Raw genomic sequence first — 20,697 nt, forward strand, 5'->3', positions numbered from 1 at the left:
GATCTTGACGACCCAAGCAGGCATTATTTGTCGTATAAGAAGATCGTCGTATTTGTCGTATAAGAAGAACCTCTCCTTGTCAGTGAGTTGACAGCCTTGACAAGCTGTTTGGCATTCTTCGTGAGAACAATGCCAGGTGACACCTGGTGGTTTTTCTGAATCAAGTAGTCATCCTTATAATATTCTGGGTTTTCAGCTAATGTTGGCCCGATTTCTCTTGCCATTTTAGAAAAGTTCTGTAAAATAAGATCTACCTATAAACCTCAAAGCATTTAATTTATCTCACGCCATTATCCTTAGTATAACGCCACATAACAGAAGCATCAAAAGGCAAAAGCTAATCTTTCAATAAAGACGAAACTCAAATAGATGTAGAATCAACTAAAAAATACGAGGGTATTTTTTCTGAGGAGATTCATGTGTCGTTTCTATTTCGCCTTTCAGCTTTTGCGGGACTATCTCTTGCTTACATCATCCAGACTGTTGCCATAACTGAACTCACTGTCAGAGAATTAGCAGATGTGGAGACTTTTATGACGTCAGTGGAACAAGTGATGGCATACACCAAGATTGATCCTGAGCCCGGATACAAACAGGAACGACTTCCACCGGCGCGATGGCCAAGCGAAGGAAATATCACATTCCAAGACTTTTCACTGACGTACTATCCTGGAGGTCCTCAAGTGCTGAAGGGCATCAATCTGTCAATCAAAGGAGGTGCAAAGATCGGAGTGGCGGGACGTACAGGAGCCGGGAAATCATCAATTGTTGCGGGTCTTATGCGCATGCCTGACCCAAACGGACAAGTAATAGTTGACGGCATTGGATTGAAAGATCTCAACATACAGGCGGCTAGACGATTCATATCCATCCTTGGCCAAGACCCCGTCATCTTTGGTGGCCCTTTGCGGAAAAATCTTGATTTCGAAGAGGGGTTCGAAGATGCTGATCTGTGGCAAGTGCTAGAGGATGTGCAGATGAGAGACTTTGTAGAAAGGCTCGATGGACAGCTGAATTATGAGTTATTAGAACATGGGTCGAATGTAAGTGTCGGAGAGCGGCAGCTGATTTGTTTGGCCCGTGTGCTGTTGCAACGAAATCAAATCGTCATCTTGGACGAGCCTACTGCGAACGTGGATCCAGATACAGAACAAACCATTTGGAAGGTAGTAGGCAAGATGCTCAAGAACTCCACAGTCATCATTATAGCGCATCGCTTACACACTATTCAGGACTGTGACAAGATTCTTGTTTTCCATAATGGCAATATATCCGAATATGACAGTTTGGATGAGGCTAGCAAGCACCTAACATAGAGTTTTCCCAATTTATAGGCAATAGCCTTCATTTGGCGCAATTAATGCACGGATATTTGTTCGCGGACATTATCTTTGTCAAGATGCGAGCATGCTAAAATTTGTTCACGTACATTATCAGAGCTTTGATAGCACACTGCTTTTGCCATGCTTTTAATTGAATGGGTAGCTTTATTAGACAGCGTATACATTACCTACCTCTTCATGATTGAAAGGTACGCTTCATTTGCGCGATCCGATTGGTATACCCTGAAAGGTATCATGGATAGATTTCAGATCACCGTTCCTTTACCTTGACCAAATGATTTCAGGGAAATCTATGAAAAAGTCAATATAAGGGCGAGGCATCGTGAGTTTGATCAATTTATCTACTTATTTTGCGTACTAAAATTCGTTGATTAACAGATACCCAAAATACCTTTCAAGATCGCTGCGTGCATTTTTTACCCTTTTCTTCCATTACATTTTCTCACCGTTGAGCAAAAATACCCTTCATTTCTGGGCGGGCAGCTTAGAAGAAAACTTCCGAATTTTCTGGATATCAGACAAATTGGAAGAACAAAAAAACCGCGGGCTTTTCGAACCAATGAATAAGTTTGATACAATTTACAACTTCGTAGACCCAACTTTCATGTTTACTGAAGCTATTAATGTTTCTTCTACATTAGTAATGTAATGTGATCACATCCTATGATTATATCATATCACGTAATCGATGTCATTTTTGTTCTCATTCCCTTGGGAAGCTCCTTGTAAAAGGCTTGTGGTTTCTGGCAGCCTGCCACCCAAATATATCATTTATCATGATCCGTACTGTACTACTCAATATTGTCCTTTATTCAGTTTTTCTTAGCATATTTACAAGATTTCTTTAGTATTTTCACTATTTTTATTCTCCTACTTATTTTCTTTACCTCTCGTAATTTTCAAATCATGGATTCATTGTAACTAACAATGGACAGAAAATTAAATGAAAGGTGTCTCACGTGACTTACAAATTAATGGTCTTCTTAAGGGTGAGAGGCTGAGTCGTGTGCAACGGCCTTAACACAAATAACTGTCGGGAAACGTAGAATTTGGAAGTCAAGTCACCCTTTTCAATTGGTGATCATGAGGCATGCCCCTCTTTCATTAAACTCGTGAGTCAAGGAACATGCTTTGCCCTGATCATCCATCACGCATGAAAACTCCACCAACCTCCCAAAGTGAGAGCTAAACACAGTATACACACCCAATAAAAAAAGACTTCGTGCAAAGCTTAATGGTTGGATTAGCTAGGGGGACTACCTATTTTTCCTCGCACACGATTGGGGTTCTGTCTTGATGTACTTTTTTTTATGAATTTATTGATTATATGGCCCCAATTTTAGAATACTATCGAGTCATTCGTCAAAGAAAAACGATATGATAAGTTAAATAAGGAACGAAATGCAATGAAGGCTAATACACGCGTAGTATGCACAGACCAAACAACATAAATATCACCAATGGCTCCTTTGTTAGAATTAATTTCTCTAACACTCGTTTGTGGTTTGGTTGATCCTTCTTTAATTACTTTTCTTCTTAAGTTGTTACAATGGGGACTAGCTTCAATATAACAGGGAAAACTAGAGTCTCCGCTTATAAAGGTGACACTGTGGATGACATTTCTAAGCCGTCAATCTTCTTGTGTCGTCATCGTACCATCTCAACTAGCGAATCACGCTTGACTACGTATTATAGTTCCCACATACTGAGTTAGCACCTTAGGGTTGTCTACGCAGTTACAAAATCAACTTCTTCCCTAATTTTCATATCTTTACGGTCGAGATCGGCCAGAACAGAAACGAGATCGGCAATATAAAAATTACAAATAACCTTGGTGTAGAGTATTATTTATACCTGAAAGTGTATCTTAAGAGAAAATCACCTTCAAAGATTGTTACATAACAACATCTTGGTCACAAGAGTTAAAGAAGAAAGGCGCTCACAAGTACCGCCCCCAAATTGCTTCTTGTTGCGAAACATGAGGGGCATCACCTGTTTACCCTTAAATTACCTCTGGGAACACGAAGGTGTCGAACGCGACCTATTACCAGGGAGATTTACTCTTCCTGGACTAACAAATTAACTTATTTAAGAACATGGCTTATCACGAGTTCCATGTCAACCTCACGATCACAACGAAGAAAACGTGATTAAACTCACTAGGAGAACGTGGCCAAACTCACAAGAAGAACGTGATGAAACTCGACCCTTAAGATGAGACCACCAAGAAGGAGTGCGAAGTAATCAACCTCCCCTTTTTATAATTTACATTAAATGACTTAGAATAAAATAACATTTCCATTACTTTTCTTTCCAACACCAATACAGGAAACCCTTACGTCATTGTAGATTAACTATAATTGTAATTTTATCATCTAACACCTTTAACCTCCTGGAAAATTGAAAAATGGTTCCACGGCTAGTTTCCAGCCCCACCTTTGAAGTTATCTCTAGGCCTGCAAACTCTCAGCTGTTTTAGTGTCCTCATCTTGTGGACCTAAAGGGATTCTTTCGGCCCCGTCTCGTTCAATGCTACGTGTGCAGCAATTCTTCGAGTTTCCCCGCTGTTTTCGCCAGTAAACATACGCCATTACCAAACTAACAGCAAGCACAGCAATTCCAGCACCAACGCACATGTACATCACTAAGCTGCTGTGGCCCTGGCCGCTCATTCTAGTTTGACCTAAGAAAGAAAATAAAATGATTCGATTTGATAGGAAACGATACAATTGAAAAATGCAAGGGTTTCATCAAGAGACGAGTAGAATTTTCTCCTACAAAGATTTGTATGATATTTCTCTGGACTAAGAAAGTACTCTTATTTACAATGTGGAGTACATGAAGTTAAAAGCTCGGGGAAAAGAAATTGTCGTCAGCATTTTTATGATTTTATGAAGAGCTGATTGAGAAACTAAATACGATAGAGAAAATATATCCTTCACACAGCAATATTAGATCAACTGAAACCAAGTTCGTGGATGAAAACAACAGCTCTATCATCGAGATGGCTTGTACCTGGATCTTGAGTTCCTGATTCGCTTGCTGGCTTGTCAGCTAAGAAAATGAATGACATGGGATGCGATTTAAAATGGACATAAAATCGGTCAAATTACTGAAAACCAGCACAATATCAGTTCGCGTGTATTTCCCGTACGCCAAAAGATCTTGATGATTTCCTATGCACGTACGTGCGTTTTTTGTCAGAAAATTCTACGTTGTGGTCGTTATGGTAAACATCGGAAAGAATTTAGCAGTAATCAAAACTGTTTTATTTATAGTAGAAGAACTCATCTTCTTATTATATAGGAATTCCACTCAGATGATCATAGACAACTACAAAACTCTCTCCGGTAGGAAGCAAAGCTGTCGGGTGGTGGCGAACTGGCAAACGGGGTTGAAGAGATGGACTCTGGTCTATCAGGAAGAAATGTACCTTTAAGTCAGAGCGAGGCTCGAACCCTGGACATTTGGAGAATGAATCCAACTAACTCGCCACTCGACAATGATGCTTCCTTTGATTAAAAAATCTCAGCAATACCAGAGTTGATGGAATATTCATGCAGTTGCTCAGGTAATATTTAGAAAAGACTCGGTTAGCTGATTATACTATCCTTTGCCAGTTCCTTTTCTCGTTCCCTAATTTATTAATTTATCCACTCGATATAAAGGTAAGTAACTTATTCTTTTGATCATTGTATTTCTGAATTATTCGTCCCTTAGTGGGTGAGTGGGTAGATCAGTCAGGGAGTCAGTCGGTCAGTCAGACAGTGGGTTGGTGGGTTAGTCGGAGGGCCATCCAGTCAGTGGATTGTTTGGTTCTACAGCTAGTCTGTCAGTCAGTCGGTCAGTCAATCAGTTATTCAGTTGGTCAGTCGGTCAGCCAGTCAGTCATTCATTTAGTTTATCAGTCAGTTATTCATTCAGTTAGTTAGTCAGCCAGTCGGTCAGTTAGTCAGTCCGTCATTCAGTTTGTCAGTTAGCCAGTCAGTCAGTCAGTCAATTATTCAGTTACTCAGTCAGGCAGTCATTCGGTTTGTCAGTCGGTCAGTCAGTTAGTCAGTTACCCAGTCAGTCCATTATTCAATTAGTACGTCAGTCAGTCAACCAGTCAGTCAGTCAGTCAGTCAGTCAATTAGTCAGTAAGTCAGTCAATCAATCGATCAGGCAGTCAGTCAATCAGTCGGTCAGTCAGTCACTCAATCAGTCAGTCAGTCAGTCAGTCACTCAATTAGTTAGTCAGTCAGTCAGTTAATCATTTAGTGAGTCCTTAGTTCGTTCGTTTCTCTGATAGCTGCTGCTCTAACGTTTAAGGTTACAAATTCAAACAAGAATTATGACTAAACTATCACCAACCTTTTTCCTTCAATATAAATGTCACCTGATCCGATCCCATTTTGTTTGTTGCTATGCACGTGTAACTTGTAAAGTCTGTGTCATTTATAGGAGTGACTACCAGAGAGCTTGAGTTCCAAGGATTTTTAAACGTCTCGCTGATCCCATCTCTTTGCCTGTGCCAACTTAATACCGGGGATGGATTTCCAGAGGCTATACATGTAAGCGGCATGGAATGCCCTCTCAATAACTCCACCAATACTTGCTCATCACCGGTTTGTATTTTTGGAGGGTCTAAGTGTAAATTTTATCATGGTTAGAAAAACCTGTTTCGTTTGATTTAAGCCCACTTTTACTTTTTCAAAACCGAGAAAAGAGAATGATCCAGTAACTAATTGACAGGGACCACGCAGAGGTAAGGGCTTAGGGGGCTTTTGTAAAAAAATACTTGTCCTGTCCCTGCCCTTTTGGCCAAAGCTCATGCGTTTGCCTTTACCCCACCCAACCCTTCCCCCCCTTCTCAAAAATTTGCTGCACAAGCCCAGATTTTTAAGAAGTGCAATAAAAAAAATAATAAAACAAGTATTTTTGGTTGTCATTTTCTACTCTAGCATTGTAAAGATAATTTATTTTGCGTGTATTAATATTTAGGATTTACCTTACCCTTCAAGCAGGATCGTGGATCTTTTGGGATACGTGGCCGAATAGGGAATCAACAGTACTTGAAATCATATCCGATTAACGAAACCCGAAAGGTTAGTTTGTGAAACAAAGCTTAATCGTTGGTTAACAAAACTGCGTTCTAAAAAATCCTTATTTAAGCCGAACCTTTTATCAAAACATTTATCATTGTGAACAGCGTCAAGATGAATAAAAGCTTACAATAGAGAGATTTTTATTTAATCAAATCAAACCTCTTAAAGAGGAAGCCCGAGGCCCTCGGATTGCGTAAAACCGAGGTTAAGGCTAGACTTCGTGTAAATGACCGGCCCCTAAAGTTTCGCAGACCTAAAGATTTTTATTACTTTGAACTGAACTCACATAACACATCAACGGTAGTAACTGGTGAACTGTGATTTCCATATGGTGACAGCGACACACAAATGTACTCTCCTGCTTGCGATCTGCTGACATTTCCAAGGAAGAGAGTCTTTTCGTCTTCATTCTCAATAACTTTGTTATCTTTCAGCCATGACACCGAAGAACGTCCGTACATTAAGGTGCGACACGTGATGTTGAGGACGTCACCTTCCACTATCTGAATAGTAATGTCTTGGGGTTCTACATTGACAGGGGATTTTGCTAATCAACATCAGTTCACATAACGTCACATAACATAAACTTGCGTCACGTCATAATCTTTAGTGTACAATATGAAATCATATCATTACATTTAGTAAGTCCGATCCCTACCATAGAACAGAAGAAGCGTGCCCTTTGCTAGACTGCGAGGAGTCTTTCCTTTCCGGTGAAATACATCGAGCGAGTGAAAAACATTAGCTATAAAGAATTTTCTTTTAGCGCACTGTGCAGATCTCTGGGAGTGAGGTATACGAAGTTCCACGCAACGCACCAGCATAAATGTTTTTTTATGGCTATTTTCTTGCTCACGCGATGGATTTCGCTAAAAAAGAAGGGATTGCTCGTGGTCTACAATTCTGCTTAATTCATCATTATGCAAATGAGAACAAGATTACTCCAAGGATTTTATGATATGACTTCGATGATTTTGTGTTTATGCTCAAGAAATCACTTACCTGGCGTCCTTGTCGGTATCGAAGGAGGATCCTACAAAGATATAGAAAATTCTTTTAAACTATAATTCCACAGCTAAACTATCCATGAAGAAACCTACCCATGAGTAACATGGTATAAGAAAGAGAAATTTTGCTCGTAGATTTGGATATTCCAAGTAGTATTTGGGAATTTTTAAGAACATATTTTATTTATACATTTTAAGATTTCTCCATTATTCACGCTACATGACTGGTTGATTCTGGCACATTGTCAACAAAAGTCAAAAGAGGCAATATGTAAACACAGGTACAATATTTCAGCTTTTGTATGTTTACTTCATTCACTTGTTTGTTATTTATTCATTTATTTATTTTGCATTTTGCTTTTCTGTTTGTTTGCATATATTTGATTGTTTTTCTGCTGTTGGGACACATATTTCTGACTCTTCGAGAGAGGTTTTTTTAAAGATGGGATGTAAAGAACAAGTTCTGGTATAAAACGCGGTCAACTGAGTAACCATACATTATTCATCAGCTGATCGGCTGGGAAGGAGGACGGGAGGGGGAGGGGGGGAATTTTGTTGTGTCACAACCAAATTAATTTGATCCCCTTTAAGGCTCTGTAGTATTCTAAAGATCCTCCTCATCATCGGCAGTAAGTTTGCTATAATCCACCTGAAAACTATGTTGGAGACGATTGATCCCGCTCTATTCCCTCTAAAATCAGCCCCCCCCCCCCCACCCAAATCCCTCCACACCTTATGTGATTAATGATGTTTGGTCCCTAATTTGGAAAGCATAAACATTTTCACCTGCGTAGAGAGAGTGAACCCACTCTCTTCAGTCTCTGGTGGATACCCATCCACACGGAACCGGATTCCATAATCAGAAGAATCGCGCGCTTGAACATCAGTAAGTTGGAAAGCCACGAAGCCACGTGCCATGTCTCCCACCCAGTTTAAACGCCTTGCAATTGAGGCGTTTCCTTTATACACTCTTTCCTTCGCTATCGAATCTTGAACAAATGTTACCAAGTGGTCGCCTAAAACCATACTATATTCTTTGCTCCAATGACCAAAGGTAACTTTCAACTCTTTAGCTTTCTCCTCCTCAGTGAGAAGAAAATTCCAAGAAAAGGTTTGATTAGATCCAATGAAGGACACTATCGTTTTATTCGGTTGAGTAATCATTTGTAAGGCATTCGCTTTATTTACCGCTAAAAAGGAAAGAAAGACAAAAATAGGAAAATAAGATGAGAGGTTTTTGTTATTCAGGTACTAATCTTTGATTGGGAGAAAAAGCGTTGGAAGAAAATTGAAAAGTATTTGAAAAATTGAAGTTCAAAAAGTATTTGAGTTTCTGAAATTCAATAATGATTACAGTAATAATAATGATTATGTGAATGTTGATAATGTGGTGGGCTCGTTGGAAATATTTAATTCAAAGATTTTAAAAATCGCTTCCACAACTTGTATAAATATATGTTTATATGTAGGTATATATATATATATATATATATCGAATCACTTCCGCTATTTATATTCATATGTATATATTTAATTTTATCTCTAGCCTTAATAAACCGGAAATACAAAGTTTTATTAGCTTTTTTAGTTAGAGAATGTTACTTCCATAGGGTGATAAAACCCAGGATTGAAGGTTTCTTATTTAGAGCGATTAGATCCAATGGCAAAAGGTTTGAAATGCTATCTATTCATCAAAACATATGAATGGCAGGTGGGCACAAAACGTCAGATGTTCCTTTGAAAATGAGTATTGGTACAAAAAAAGTGTACAATGTATGCAAGTTAGTCGACGATTGAATAGAATTACTCGCGCAGATAGTTTGCTCATTGCGTAGTACGAGCAATGAGGAAATGTCTGCTCGGCAAACCATAACTCGGAAGTAAGGGATTTATTGTTCTATTTTACATTGTTCTCTCTCTCTCTCTTTTTCCGGTATTTTGGCGTCTTGTTTTCGATCGCATAAGCCACTCGCGAAAGACAAGCTAGGCACTTTTAACTCTTGTAAATATTGATATTTTGTTTCTGGTTGTGATTAAAGACAAATACTTGAAGTCGTAGGTTCGTCAGCTGTCAGTCTGTTATGGCGCCTTCCCATCATGTAGCATGACGAACTTTGCGTCGGAAAAAATTTTTATGCAAATTAGCTGGCTGCACCTTGAATGTGCAGCCAGCTAATTTGCATAAGTAATTCAAGCCAAGGTTCGACGCCTCTTGGTGGCATGAGGTGTTCGCTAAACATTCCAGGAAATCCGATAATCGCTTCAAAAAATGTAATTATACTCCCCTCGAATGAAATGGAAAAAACCGCAACTTCCGATGATTACAATTCTAATCATTTTCAAGATGCAACTCTGCTTTGTTCACTCATTTTCCAGAAACAAGAGTCCAGAGAAATGTCTCATACAAAGTTAACGGGTCTAATTCGAAAAAACTTAAAGGGCGGTACGCTAAGCTTATTTTCTCTGTAGAGAAAATACATGTCTTAAAGAAGACAACAGTAAATCGTTAAAACAAAGTCCACGAATATTCCTAACCAAATGTTACAGAAACATAAAACAGGAAAAATTTAATATATGTGAAACGAAGAAACTCAAAAATAGCCTAAAAACTGCGGCACCGGTAAAGCAAATTTCACCTCCATGATCGAAGATCTAGGCCTACGTAATGTTAACTCCGACAAACCCTTCTTTATACAGGTCATGGTTTTTAACTTTTAAAGTCCAGAAACTGTGTTGATTAGATAATCCAGAGAATACACATCGCTTTCAACTGATGGTCTCCTCGTTCGGTCTTCAAGCTTCGGCGGAATGCAATTATTCTTATAATCACCTTTTATGTGCGAAGGTTTCAGTTTGGAACGGCATTTCTCGCTTTTCCGAAGACATCAGTCTTGCCAAAATCGACTATAACAGGGGAGAAGCTGGTCTAAAACATCGTTATTGCATTTTAGGTCATTGGGAACAAATTCACGCGTATGAATATTGTCCTACGCGACTGCCGACTCAGGAGGGATAAGAAAAGGTTAAAAATAAACCTCAGGTATATACTACCCAAGAGGGTATAGGAGAGGTTAAGAATAACCCTCAGGTATACACTACCCAAGAGGGTATGCAAGAGATTAAAAATAACCCTCAGGTATACACTACCCAAGAGGGTATAGGACAGATTAAGAATAACCTTCAAGTATACACTACCCGAGAGGGTATGCAAGAGATTAAAAATAACCCTCAGGTATACACTACCCAAGAGGGTATAGAAGGGATTAAAAATAACCCTCAGGTATACACTACCCAAGAGGGTATAGAAGTGATTAAAAATAACCCTCAGGTATACACTACCCAAGAGGGTATAGGAGAGATTAGGAATAACCCTCAGGTATACACTACCCAAGAGGGTATAGAAGTGATTAAAAATAACCCTCAGGTATACACTACCCAAGAGGGTATAGAAGAGATTAAAAATAACCCTCAGGTATACACTACCCAAGAGGGTATAGAAGATACTAGAAATTAATCCACTACCCAAGAGGGTATGCAAGAGATTAAAGGTAATCCTCAGATTTACACTACCCAAGAGGGCACGAAAAATTGAATTCACACTGATCTATATCAGGAGACCGCTCTTTGTCTGTACTCTTTCTTTTGACTAAAAGTTGAGGCATACACTATTATCTTATATAATTATTATCCTTTACTAGTTCCCGAATGTCTTTGTCGAGCGCGGCTATTCTTGACTGACATCCTTGCAATTTCCCATGATATTTCGACTGGAGGCATTTCCCGCCTAAAGTGTACGGTCGAGGGCGATTTGGTTACGCATCAACAACGAGGTTATGTTTTAAGACCTCGTGAATCCATCTGCTGGATTTCTCTCTGTCTAGTTAGTTCGGCACAGAGACCACTTGAAGATATAACATGCATGTTGTTTGGTTACCTGGCGTTGAACGAACAGCGTTTGTTGGCGCGCTTGAGACCTGCTGGCGGGACAGAACGTATTGTAGTCATCGTGGAATCGACGAAACAATTCATTCTTTGCAAAAGCTTTCGGTCTGATCGCACATTAACTTTTCGTTAGCACATACCAGGACTTTTTGGGGTCGAGATTGGATCCCGTAAATATAGGAAGCTCAGCCGATCGATCGAAGACTTCAGCCTCCATGATAAGATCGCGCCAAGTGATTTCAATGCCAGATTTCTTGTGTTTTCGTAATTGAAATTCGAGCATAGATGCAGTATTAATTATTAGGTGAACCTTTAACTTATAATCAACATAAGTCACTGCATAGACACCTACCGACCGCAAACGTTGATGTAATTCTCTACACTGATGACAGAAATATAGCGCCTCCGTAGAATGCATGCTGCGAGTTTTTTTCGGGGTCAAAGCTCCTCATGGCAGATACGAACACATTTTATCTAAAATGTAATTAGTGGTGCCTGAATTCTCCCATAGTACAAACCCGAAAACTCGGCTATCTCGAACTCCCAGTTAATTTCATCCAATTTTGTTTACCCTTGGCTCAGATTTTTCCTATAATTCAAACTTTGTAAACGTCGCTCGTAAACGCCAGTATTACAACAAAGCTTACTGACACACCAATCGTTCTGAAACCATTTATGAAAGCTTCATAAATTTAGCGGCTGAACTTCCCAAACTATACCTTCTTTTCAAAGCTTATAGAACAAATGAATGTAAGAAAATCACTGCGGACTGTGCAAGAATGTCATAAACGTGATCCCTTACTGATTATCTACAGGTTTAATGATTAAATTTAGCACCAAACCTTAAATTTAAACTCAAATCTGCGCTTACTCGTTTCATTTTACCTTTCTATTCTGAATTGAGTTTATGAGGTTCTACTATAATTACCAACATTTGTGCTGCTTTTTACTGAGCGAATGCCTTGCGGTCTGCGACATTAAACCCTTTTATCGCTGAAATGCAGTGTTTTTTATTCTAAGTACAACTAAGACTATAAGCAATAGACTTGAAGCAGTACTTGTCGCTCACGGAAACTTTGTTCAGCTGTGTTTCGTTGGCTACCCACCTTCTTCAAGCGTCAACAGCAGCACAACACAAAGGAAAAGAGGGCATGTACTCTTCTTCAAGCGCTGAGCATGAAAAACTCTCATTGTGAAGGTGATTGAATGATCCAGCATGGAGTGATTTCTTGCAACTAAAAATTCATTTAAAGCGATGACGCCACACCATGTGGATTGCAAGATTATGCAAATTTACTAAAACAAAATAAAGTAAAATATGCAAACCAGTTTGACCTTTACTTTTTCACTGAGTTGTGTCACGTGCGGCACAGATGTTCTTATGGTATTTGCTGTTGACGCGATTAGGACTAGACAAAAAAGCATGTCGCTCATCCCTCTACCTTCGTGAAATGAATTGACTACGATACACGAGTGATGAGAAGACCCTCTATCAGTCTTCAAAAATAGTTGCAAGTGAGATAAGTTTGTTTTGTCATCTGAGTCGGTAATGTGAAATGACAATCGCAAAGGGATTTTTAAACTGACTTTCCAGCGTTTTGGACTCGCTCTGACGAAGGGATAATGATCCAAACTTCAACTTTAAAATCCTTTTACGATGGCAAATTCACTCGCTCAAAGTGACTTTATTGTCTAAACCTACGCATGCATGATTCCAAGTTTATGCTTGCATGATTCCGAGAAATTACAAACAAGAAAACTGTCTCGTTTCAAATGGAATCTGTGGCTAAGTCACTAAAAGTTCTTTACGGGATCACTGATTGGGAAACGCACTCTACCAATCTACACAATTTTAAGCCACATGTCGGAAATCTTTAGTCGTCTTGAACAAGCAAAGTGGCCCCAGTTTCTGAATGACGGCCACGTCGGGTCACAATAATGAGTGCTCCAACAAGCCCCAGAGATATAGTACCCAAGACCCCCGCCAACACTCCAACCAACAAGACCGTCTTGGATTTGTCCTTGATTATGGTTGGAGTTTCACCAGATTTCATGGCTGAAAACAAAAATGATGACAATTATTGCAAAAAAAAAAAGAAGAGAATTGTAGAAATCTTGGCGGCAAATATTTCAAACAAAGATTTACTCAAGTTTTTGAATACACTAAAAGAACAATTGAATTATCCTTTATTTCTGGCACACGAATTAGCTTGTTAAACAAAAACAAGGTGCTCGTTCCTTTTAACCGCCCCTCCCTTCCCCGACCTTCCTTGCTCCCCCCTAACTTTCTCGCCCTTTTCTTCTCCCGTACCAGTTCCTTAGGAGTCAAAATACCAAGTTACCAAGCCTGTGCACAGAAATGAGACCGAGAGTAACCTTGTTGTGAAACAAACCCAGTTGTTTTTCAACTAGGTTATCTGCAAACTATGCTGTCTTTTACTCTATGAGAGGTTTCATATATTTATCCCTTTTCAAAGCCCATAAGATATATACAGGTATTTACTAGCTTGTCTAGGTAAATTTTTGTTTTCACTTTGTGGCGTTCAGTGGCAAAGCTGTAAGAGGATTGGGACAGATTGGTGGCTCCGACGCCAATGTTTTGCTTGTTTTTATTTTTTGTCTGTTTGTTTCTGTTTTGTTTTGTTTTGTTTTTTTTTCATTTAGCACTCAATAAAACTCCAACGACGCCGGCTAAAACCTTAAATTTTATTAACTCACCTTTATCTTGTTCATTAGTCATTTTGATTGGTCCGACGTACAGTTCAGTACGATATTCGTCGTGGATATTCCTCTTTCTCCTGGACTGATTTCCCTCTTCTTGACATCCCGAATCACATTTGGATTTCTCGTCGTCTGAGCGACAGACAGTCAGCTTGCAGTGAATGTAAACGTCGTCGTATCCTTTCTTAAAACGAAAGGCCACGAAGCTGAAGTTCTGATAAGCTGATTTTTCGTATTCGTACTCCAAGTATCTGTCGCGTGGGCAGCTAGAAGGAGTTGACATTGGCGAAAATTTTGTTACTGTCAATCTTACGATGAAATGCGAACGTGTGCGATGTTAAAACCATTATTGTTTAAAAATTTTGTAAACCTAAGCTGAGTGAGTAGAGTTCCAATCAAGGTGTGAGTGTAACGAGACAAAAAGTTAATCTTCTCTTTTCCGCTAATTCAGTTTCATCGTCAACAAAACATTAACCAGTAATCAAACCTTTTTGATGTTTTGTATATACACCAAATATTAACAGTGAAGTTGTCCTTAGCCGCCCCAAAAAGGGTTCATGTTAGACAAATGATTTCAAGTGCGATTTACAATGAATATGTAAAATTAAATTTTCCAAACACAAGAGATTGTTGCTATATTTCGAAATTCACAATAATTTATTCCATTATTTTTAACGATTACGCCGTCAATTTTAACTCGCTGTACTGTTTAAGACTGATTGACATGTTTTCAGACAATCTGTACACTGTCATTTTTGTGAGGGCACACCGTACCTATTCCATTACAAATGCTGCATTAGCAAAGCATGTTGGGCCACAACTTACCCTTGCTCAATCATTTTATGGTCTGGCTTAGCATTGTACTCTGTCGAAGGTGTTGCTTTGCATTCATCCGGGAACAAGCTCAAATCCGAGTCACCTGATTGCGCCTTCAAGCTGATGTACAAGCGCTGACTGATACCAACCAAGAGCGGGAATTTCTCTACCTTTTTTGAGTTTTCCTTATCAGTGTACATGTTCATAAGGTAAGTGAAATTACCGTAATTCTCTATCAAAAAAAGAAATAAGAATGAAGAAAAAAACATTTGGCCTGAGTGAATAAAGAGTTCGAGATCCGTGCTGTAAGTTATGGACCGAGTATTTTCCGCTCAAATTTATGGCCAAAGCGCAAGGCACGCAGGCCATAAATTATACTATAACTTACTGTACGGACTGGATAAACAAGGTTGGTAGGATATCTATCATATCTCTGGGTTTAAATAGAAGGGGAAGATTTCGATTTAATCAAATTTTTGAGTTTAGCAGGCCCTGTAGTATATGAAATATGGCCCGCTAAATTGACCAGGCATTGTGCAAGTACTTACTAAAGTACTAGGCGCAAGTACATAGCGCAAGTACATAGCGCAAGTACTTACTTACTAAGGCATAAATTGAAGTAATATAAGCAATATACAAGTGTTACAAGTCATGATGAATAAAAATTGAATGAATTTTTCACCACCTTTTGAAGAAAAGATAACAACTTTCGGCTGAATGGGAAACAAAATGATAAGATTGAACAGTTATCCTCCATCAGCGATAGAGTCTCTCGTCAATTTCTTGTCTGTTACACACAAAAAATTGTTAATAAGCAATTTTTTACTTTGAAAATAACAAATTCTCCGTTATTTTTTTAAATGCATTTGCTGAAAGATGTAGAGTACAAAGAAAAGCTTGGTGTTAACACCAAACGTAGTATTAGTACAAACCTGCGTCTGTAACCACCTGGACGTAACGAGGAGAATATGACACCTTGGAAAGAAGGGTCTTCTTTTGGTAAGAACACTTGAAGGGAAGTATTCTTGTGCTCTTTCGAGTGATGTCTGCCTCATCAACCACATCTCTTACTACTGCAATGATCATGTTACTATATGACACCATCTTTCCATCATCCTCGTGTTTGGTCTTGCATTTTTCTAAGCCAAATCTGAATACAGCCTTGGAGTCATCTTTATAAACGGGCACACACGCCTCATCTTCAAGATGAGTTACATGGGTGTCAAGGCCGGGGTAGTTTTTGCTTTCTACTGTCACTTCAATGAAATCACTGTGGCATGCAATCTCTAGGTCTGAAAAGCAAGTAAAATATATTCGTATTTATATTAAAAAAAAAACAAGAATAACAACCAAAGGCTTTCTATAATGCTTATCTGAATTTCTTTTCAGGCTTTTTTAAAATATTGTTTCAAGAAATGGTATTTACTTGTGTGCGGGGACTCTGCTCAAAGATTTACAGCAAAACAAATAAAGAAATACAAGCTTTCCTTTTCTCTCTTGGTACATAACTCTATCAGTCATGTATTTTACAATCCCAGAGAACTAGAGAGACTCTTTTTTAATAGCGCGTATAATCATAAACATACTTACTTGCTGCGTCTTCAATCACCATTTCTCCTTGACTGGCATTTGTGGGAAGTTCTGAATTCGTGAGTTGACGAGAACAAAGCAAAAAGAGAGAGATAAACTCATTAGAAATGTTTTTTTTAATATCTATATTCTATACCATGAAACAACTTTTCTGTGCGTAAGATGTGACATAACCTAATTTGATCAGCTATAATGAGCTGAAACACGTCATGGCGTGGTGCGAAAGTGATCTGACGTGACGTTATGATATGTAACATTGCTTGAACAAAATCATGAATAATAAGAAAGTAGCCATGATTCTATCAAACTCAATTGTGTTATTCAGTGCTTGGGACTAAAGCAAGGTCAGACGACAAAGAATTCATTTGGAATTCATTGTTTTTCTTTTTCTCGTAATCATTTTGCTCAGCGTGTGAATAACCATTGCGTTGGTAATCAGTGCGTGAACAATCGGTCCGATTATTCTATTGAATCTCACGCTGAAAAGGTTGTTTTCAGCACGCCATGCATCTAAAGATATAAGGCGTTCCACAGAACCATACGATGCGGCATTCATTGTGCAAGCAAGACTTGATTTGTCTGTGAAGTAGACTTCGCGCGAGGCTCGAACCCTGGACATTTGGAGAATGAATCCAACCAACTCGCCACTCGACAACGATGCTTCCTTTGATTAAAAAATCTCAGCAATACCAGAGTTGATGGAATATTCATGCAGTTACTCAGGTAGTATTTAAAAAAGACTCGGTTAGCTGATTATACTATCCTTTGCCAGTTCCTTTTCTCGTTCCCTAATTTATTAATTTATCCACTCGATATAAAGGTAAGTAATTTATTCTTTTGATCATTGTATTTCTGAATTGTTCGTCCCTTAGTGGGTGAGTGGGCAGATCAGTCAGGGAGTCAGTCAGTCAGACAGTGGGTTGGTGGGTTAGTCGGACGGCCATCCAGTCAGTGGATTGTTTGGTTCTACAGTTAGTCTGTCAGTCAGTCGGTCAGTCAATCAGTCATTCAGTTGGTCAGTCGGTCAGCAAGTCAGTCATTCATTTAGTTTATCAGTCAGTTATTCATTCAGTTAGTTAGTTAGCCAGTCGGTCAGTTAGTCAGTTTGTCATTCAGTCTGTCAGTTAGCCAGTCAGTCAGTCAGTCAGTCAGTCAATTATTCAGTTACTCAGTCAGGCAGTCATTCGGTTAGTCAGTCAGTCAGTGAGTCAGTTAGTCAGTTACCCAGTCAGTCAGTAATTCAATTAGTCCGTCAGTCAGTCAACCAGTCAGTCAGTCAGTCAATTAGTCAGTAAATCAGTCAATCAATCTATCAGGCAGTCAGTCAATCAGTCGGTCAGTCAGTCACTCAATTAGTCAGTCAGTCAATCAGTCACTCAATTAGTTAGTCAGTCAGTCAGTTAATCATTTAGTGAGTCCTTAGTTCGTTCGTTTCTCTGATTGCTGCTGCTCTAACGTTTAAGGTTACAAAGTCAAACAAGAATTATGACTAAACTATCACCAACCTTTTTCCTTCAATATAAATGTCACCTGATCCGATCCCAGTTTGTTTGTTGCTATGCAAGTGTAACTTGTAAAGTCTGTGTCATTTATAGGAGTGACTACCAGAGAGCTTGAGTACCAGAGATTTTTAAGCGTTTGGCTGATCCCATCTCTTAGCTTGTGCCAACTTAATACCGGTATTGGATTTCCAGAGGCTCCACATTTAAGCGGCATGGAATGCCCTCTCAATAACTCCACCAATACTTGCTCATCACCGGTATATATTTCTGGAGGGTCTAAATGTAAATTTTATCATGGTTAGAAAAACCTGCTTCGTTTGATTTAAGCCCACTTTAAAAAGAATGATCGAGTATCTAATTGACAGGGACCACGCAGAGGGAGGGGCTGAGGAGGCTTTAGAAAAAAAAATACTTGTCCTGCCCCTGCTCTTTTGGCCAAAGCTCATGCGTTCGCCCTTGCTCCACCCAACCCTTCCCCCCCTTCTCGAAAATTTACCGCACAAGCCCAGATTTTTAAGAGCATTGTAAAGATAATTTATTCTGCGTGTGTTAATATTTAGGATTTACCTTACCCTTCAAGCAGGATCGTGGATCTTTTGGGATACGTGGCCGAATAGGGAATCAACAGTACTTGAAATCATATCCGATTAACAAAACTCGAAAGGTTGGTTTGTAAAACAAAGCTTAATCGTTGGTTAACAAAACTGCGTTCTAAAAAATCCTTTTTTAAGCCGAACCTTTTATCAAAACATTCATCATTGTGAACAGCGTCAAGATGAATAAAAGCTTACAATAGAGAGACTTTTATTTAATCAAATCAAACCTCTTACAGAGAAAGCCCGAGGCCCACGGATTGCGTAAAACCGAGGTTAAGGCTAGACTTCTTGTAAATGACCGGCCCCTAAAGTTTCGCAGACCTAAAGATTTTTATTACTTTGAACTGAACTCACATAACACATTAACGGCAGTAACTGGTGAACTGTGATTTCCATATGGTGACAGCGACACACAAATGTACTTTCCTGATTGCGATCTGCTGACATTTCCAAGGAAGAGAGTCTTTTCGTCTTCATTCTCAATAAGTTTGTTATCTTTCAGCCATGACACCGAAGAACGTCCGTACGTTAAGGTGCGACACGTGATGTTGAGGACGTCACCTTCCACTATCTTGATAGTAATGTCTTGGGGTTCTACATTAACAGGGGATTTTGCTAATCAACATCAGTTCACATAACGTCACATAACATAAACTTGCGTCACGTCATAATCTTTAGTGTACAATATGAAATCATATCATTACATTTAGTAAGTCCGATCCCTACCATAGAACAGAAGAAGCGTGCCCTTTGCTAGACTGCGAGGAGTCTTTCCTTTCCGGTGAAATACATCGAGCGAGTGAAAAACATTAGCTATAAAGAATTTTCTTTTAGCGCACTGTGCAGATCTCTGGGAGTGAGGTACACGAAGTTCCACGCAACGCACCAGCATAAATGTTTTTTTATGGCTATTTTCTTGCTCACGCGATGGATTTCGCTAAAAAAGAAGGGATTGCTCGTGGTCTACATTTCTGCTTAATTCATCATTATGCAAATGAGAACAAGATTACTCCAAGGATTTTATGATATGACTTCGATGATTTTGTGTTTATGCTCAAGAAATCACTTACCTGGCGTCCTTGTCGGTATCGAAGGAGGATCCTACAAAGATATAGAAAATTCTTTTAAACTATAATTCCCATCCTCAGGTAAACTATCCATCACAGGACGAAATTGCAAGAATCCGTAAACGGAAACGTGGCAGAAACATGTTAAACCGTTCCGGAAACACGACGGATAACCTGTGTTTCCGTTACCGGTTTCGTGACGTTTTCTCGCGTTTCCGTTGCTGCGTATACAACGTTTACGTAGACGTAAGACGTAAACATAACGGAAACATGGAGTTGCATGTTTTCGCCACGTTTCAGAAATACGGAAACATGTGATTTCGTCCTGTGCATGAAGAAACCTACCCATGAGTACCATGATATAAGAAAGAGAAAGTTTGCTCGTAGATTTGGATATTCCAAGTAGTATTTGGGAATTTTTAAGAAAATATTTTATTTATACATTTTAAGATTTCTCCATTATTCATGCTTCATGACTGGTTGATTCTGGCACATTTACTACCAACGTCAAAAAAAGCAATATGTAAACACAGGTACAATATTTCAGCTTTTGTATGTTTACTTCATTCACTTGTTTGTTATTTATTCATTTATTTATTTTGCATTTTTCTTTTTTGTTTGTTTGCATATATTTGATTGTTTTTTCTGCTGTTAGGAAACATATTTCTGACTCTTCGAGAGAGGTTCTTTTTTAAAGATGGGATGTAAAGAACAAGTTCTTGTATCAAACGCGGTCAACTGAGTAACCATACATTATTCATCAGCTGATCGGCTGGGAAGGGGAACGGGAGGGGGAGGGGAGGAATTTTGTTCTGTCACAACCAAATTAATCTGATCCCCCTTTAAGGCTCTGTAGTATTCTAAAGATCCCCCTCATCATCGGCGGTAAGTTTGCTATAATCCACCTGAAAACTCTGTTGGAGACGATTGATCCCGCTCTATTCTCTCTAAAATCAGGGCTCCCCCCCAAATCCCCCTACACCTTATGTGATTAATGATGTTTGGTCCCTAATTTTGAAAGCATAA

At 39.0% G+C, this 20,697-nt stretch overlaps 3 protein-coding genes across 6 annotated transcripts in view; 1 reads left to right on the forward strand and 2 right to left on the reverse strand.

The window, feature by feature from the left end:
- Positions 1-2,301, forward strand: part of LOC113677409 (ATP-binding cassette sub-family C member 4) — a 39,336-nt gene extending 37,035 nt beyond the window's left edge. For all 4 annotated transcript variants that reach the window (XM_089210425.1, XM_089210424.1, XM_089210423.1 and 1 more), the window contains exon 7: positions 445-2,301. In XM_089210425.1, coding sequence (XP_089066551.1) covers positions 445-1,316 — 872 coding nt within the window. In that variant the 3' untranslated portion in view covers positions 1,317-2,301. The remainder of the gene's footprint in view (positions 1-444) is intronic.
- Positions 2,302-2,840: 539 nt separating this feature from the next.
- On the reverse strand, positions 2,841-12,650 carry LOC149043631 (protein amalgam-like). The gene is made up of 7 exons (XM_089210461.1): positions 12,486-12,650; positions 8,224-8,627; positions 7,433-7,463; positions 6,717-6,956; positions 5,697-5,969; positions 4,359-4,397; positions 2,841-4,026 (listed from the first exon to the last, which is right to left on the reverse strand). Exons 1-7 carry the CDS (start codon positions 12,595-12,597, stop codon positions 3,794-3,796), a joined length of 1,332 nt encoding a protein of 443 aa, XP_089066587.1. The 5' UTR covers positions 12,598-12,650; the 3' UTR covers positions 2,841-3,793.
- Positions 12,651-20,697, reverse strand: part of LOC149043632 (uncharacterized) — a 15,960-nt gene continuing 7,913 nt past the window's right edge. The window contains exons 3-10 of the mRNA XM_089210429.1: positions 19,675-19,705; positions 18,959-19,198; positions 18,012-18,284; positions 16,507-16,557; positions 15,849-16,208; positions 14,926-15,148; positions 14,098-14,366; positions 12,651-13,435 (exon numbers count right to left, since the gene is read on the reverse strand). Of these exons, the coding sequence (XP_089066555.1) occupies positions 13,254-13,435; positions 14,098-14,366; positions 14,926-15,148; positions 15,849-16,208; positions 16,507-16,557; positions 18,012-18,284; positions 18,959-19,198; positions 19,675-19,705 (1,629 nt within the window). The 3' untranslated portion in view covers positions 12,651-13,253. The remainder of the gene's footprint in view (positions 13,436-14,097; positions 14,367-14,925; positions 15,149-15,848; positions 16,209-16,506; positions 16,558-18,011; positions 18,285-18,958; positions 19,199-19,674; positions 19,706-20,697) is intronic.

Source organism: Pocillopora damicornis, chromosome 6 (assembly GCF_964200805.1).
Source record: "Pocillopora damicornis chromosome 6, jaPocDami1.2, whole genome shotgun sequence".
NCBI classification, from domain to species: domain Eukaryota; kingdom Metazoa; phylum Cnidaria; class Anthozoa; order Scleractinia; family Pocilloporidae; genus Pocillopora; species Pocillopora damicornis.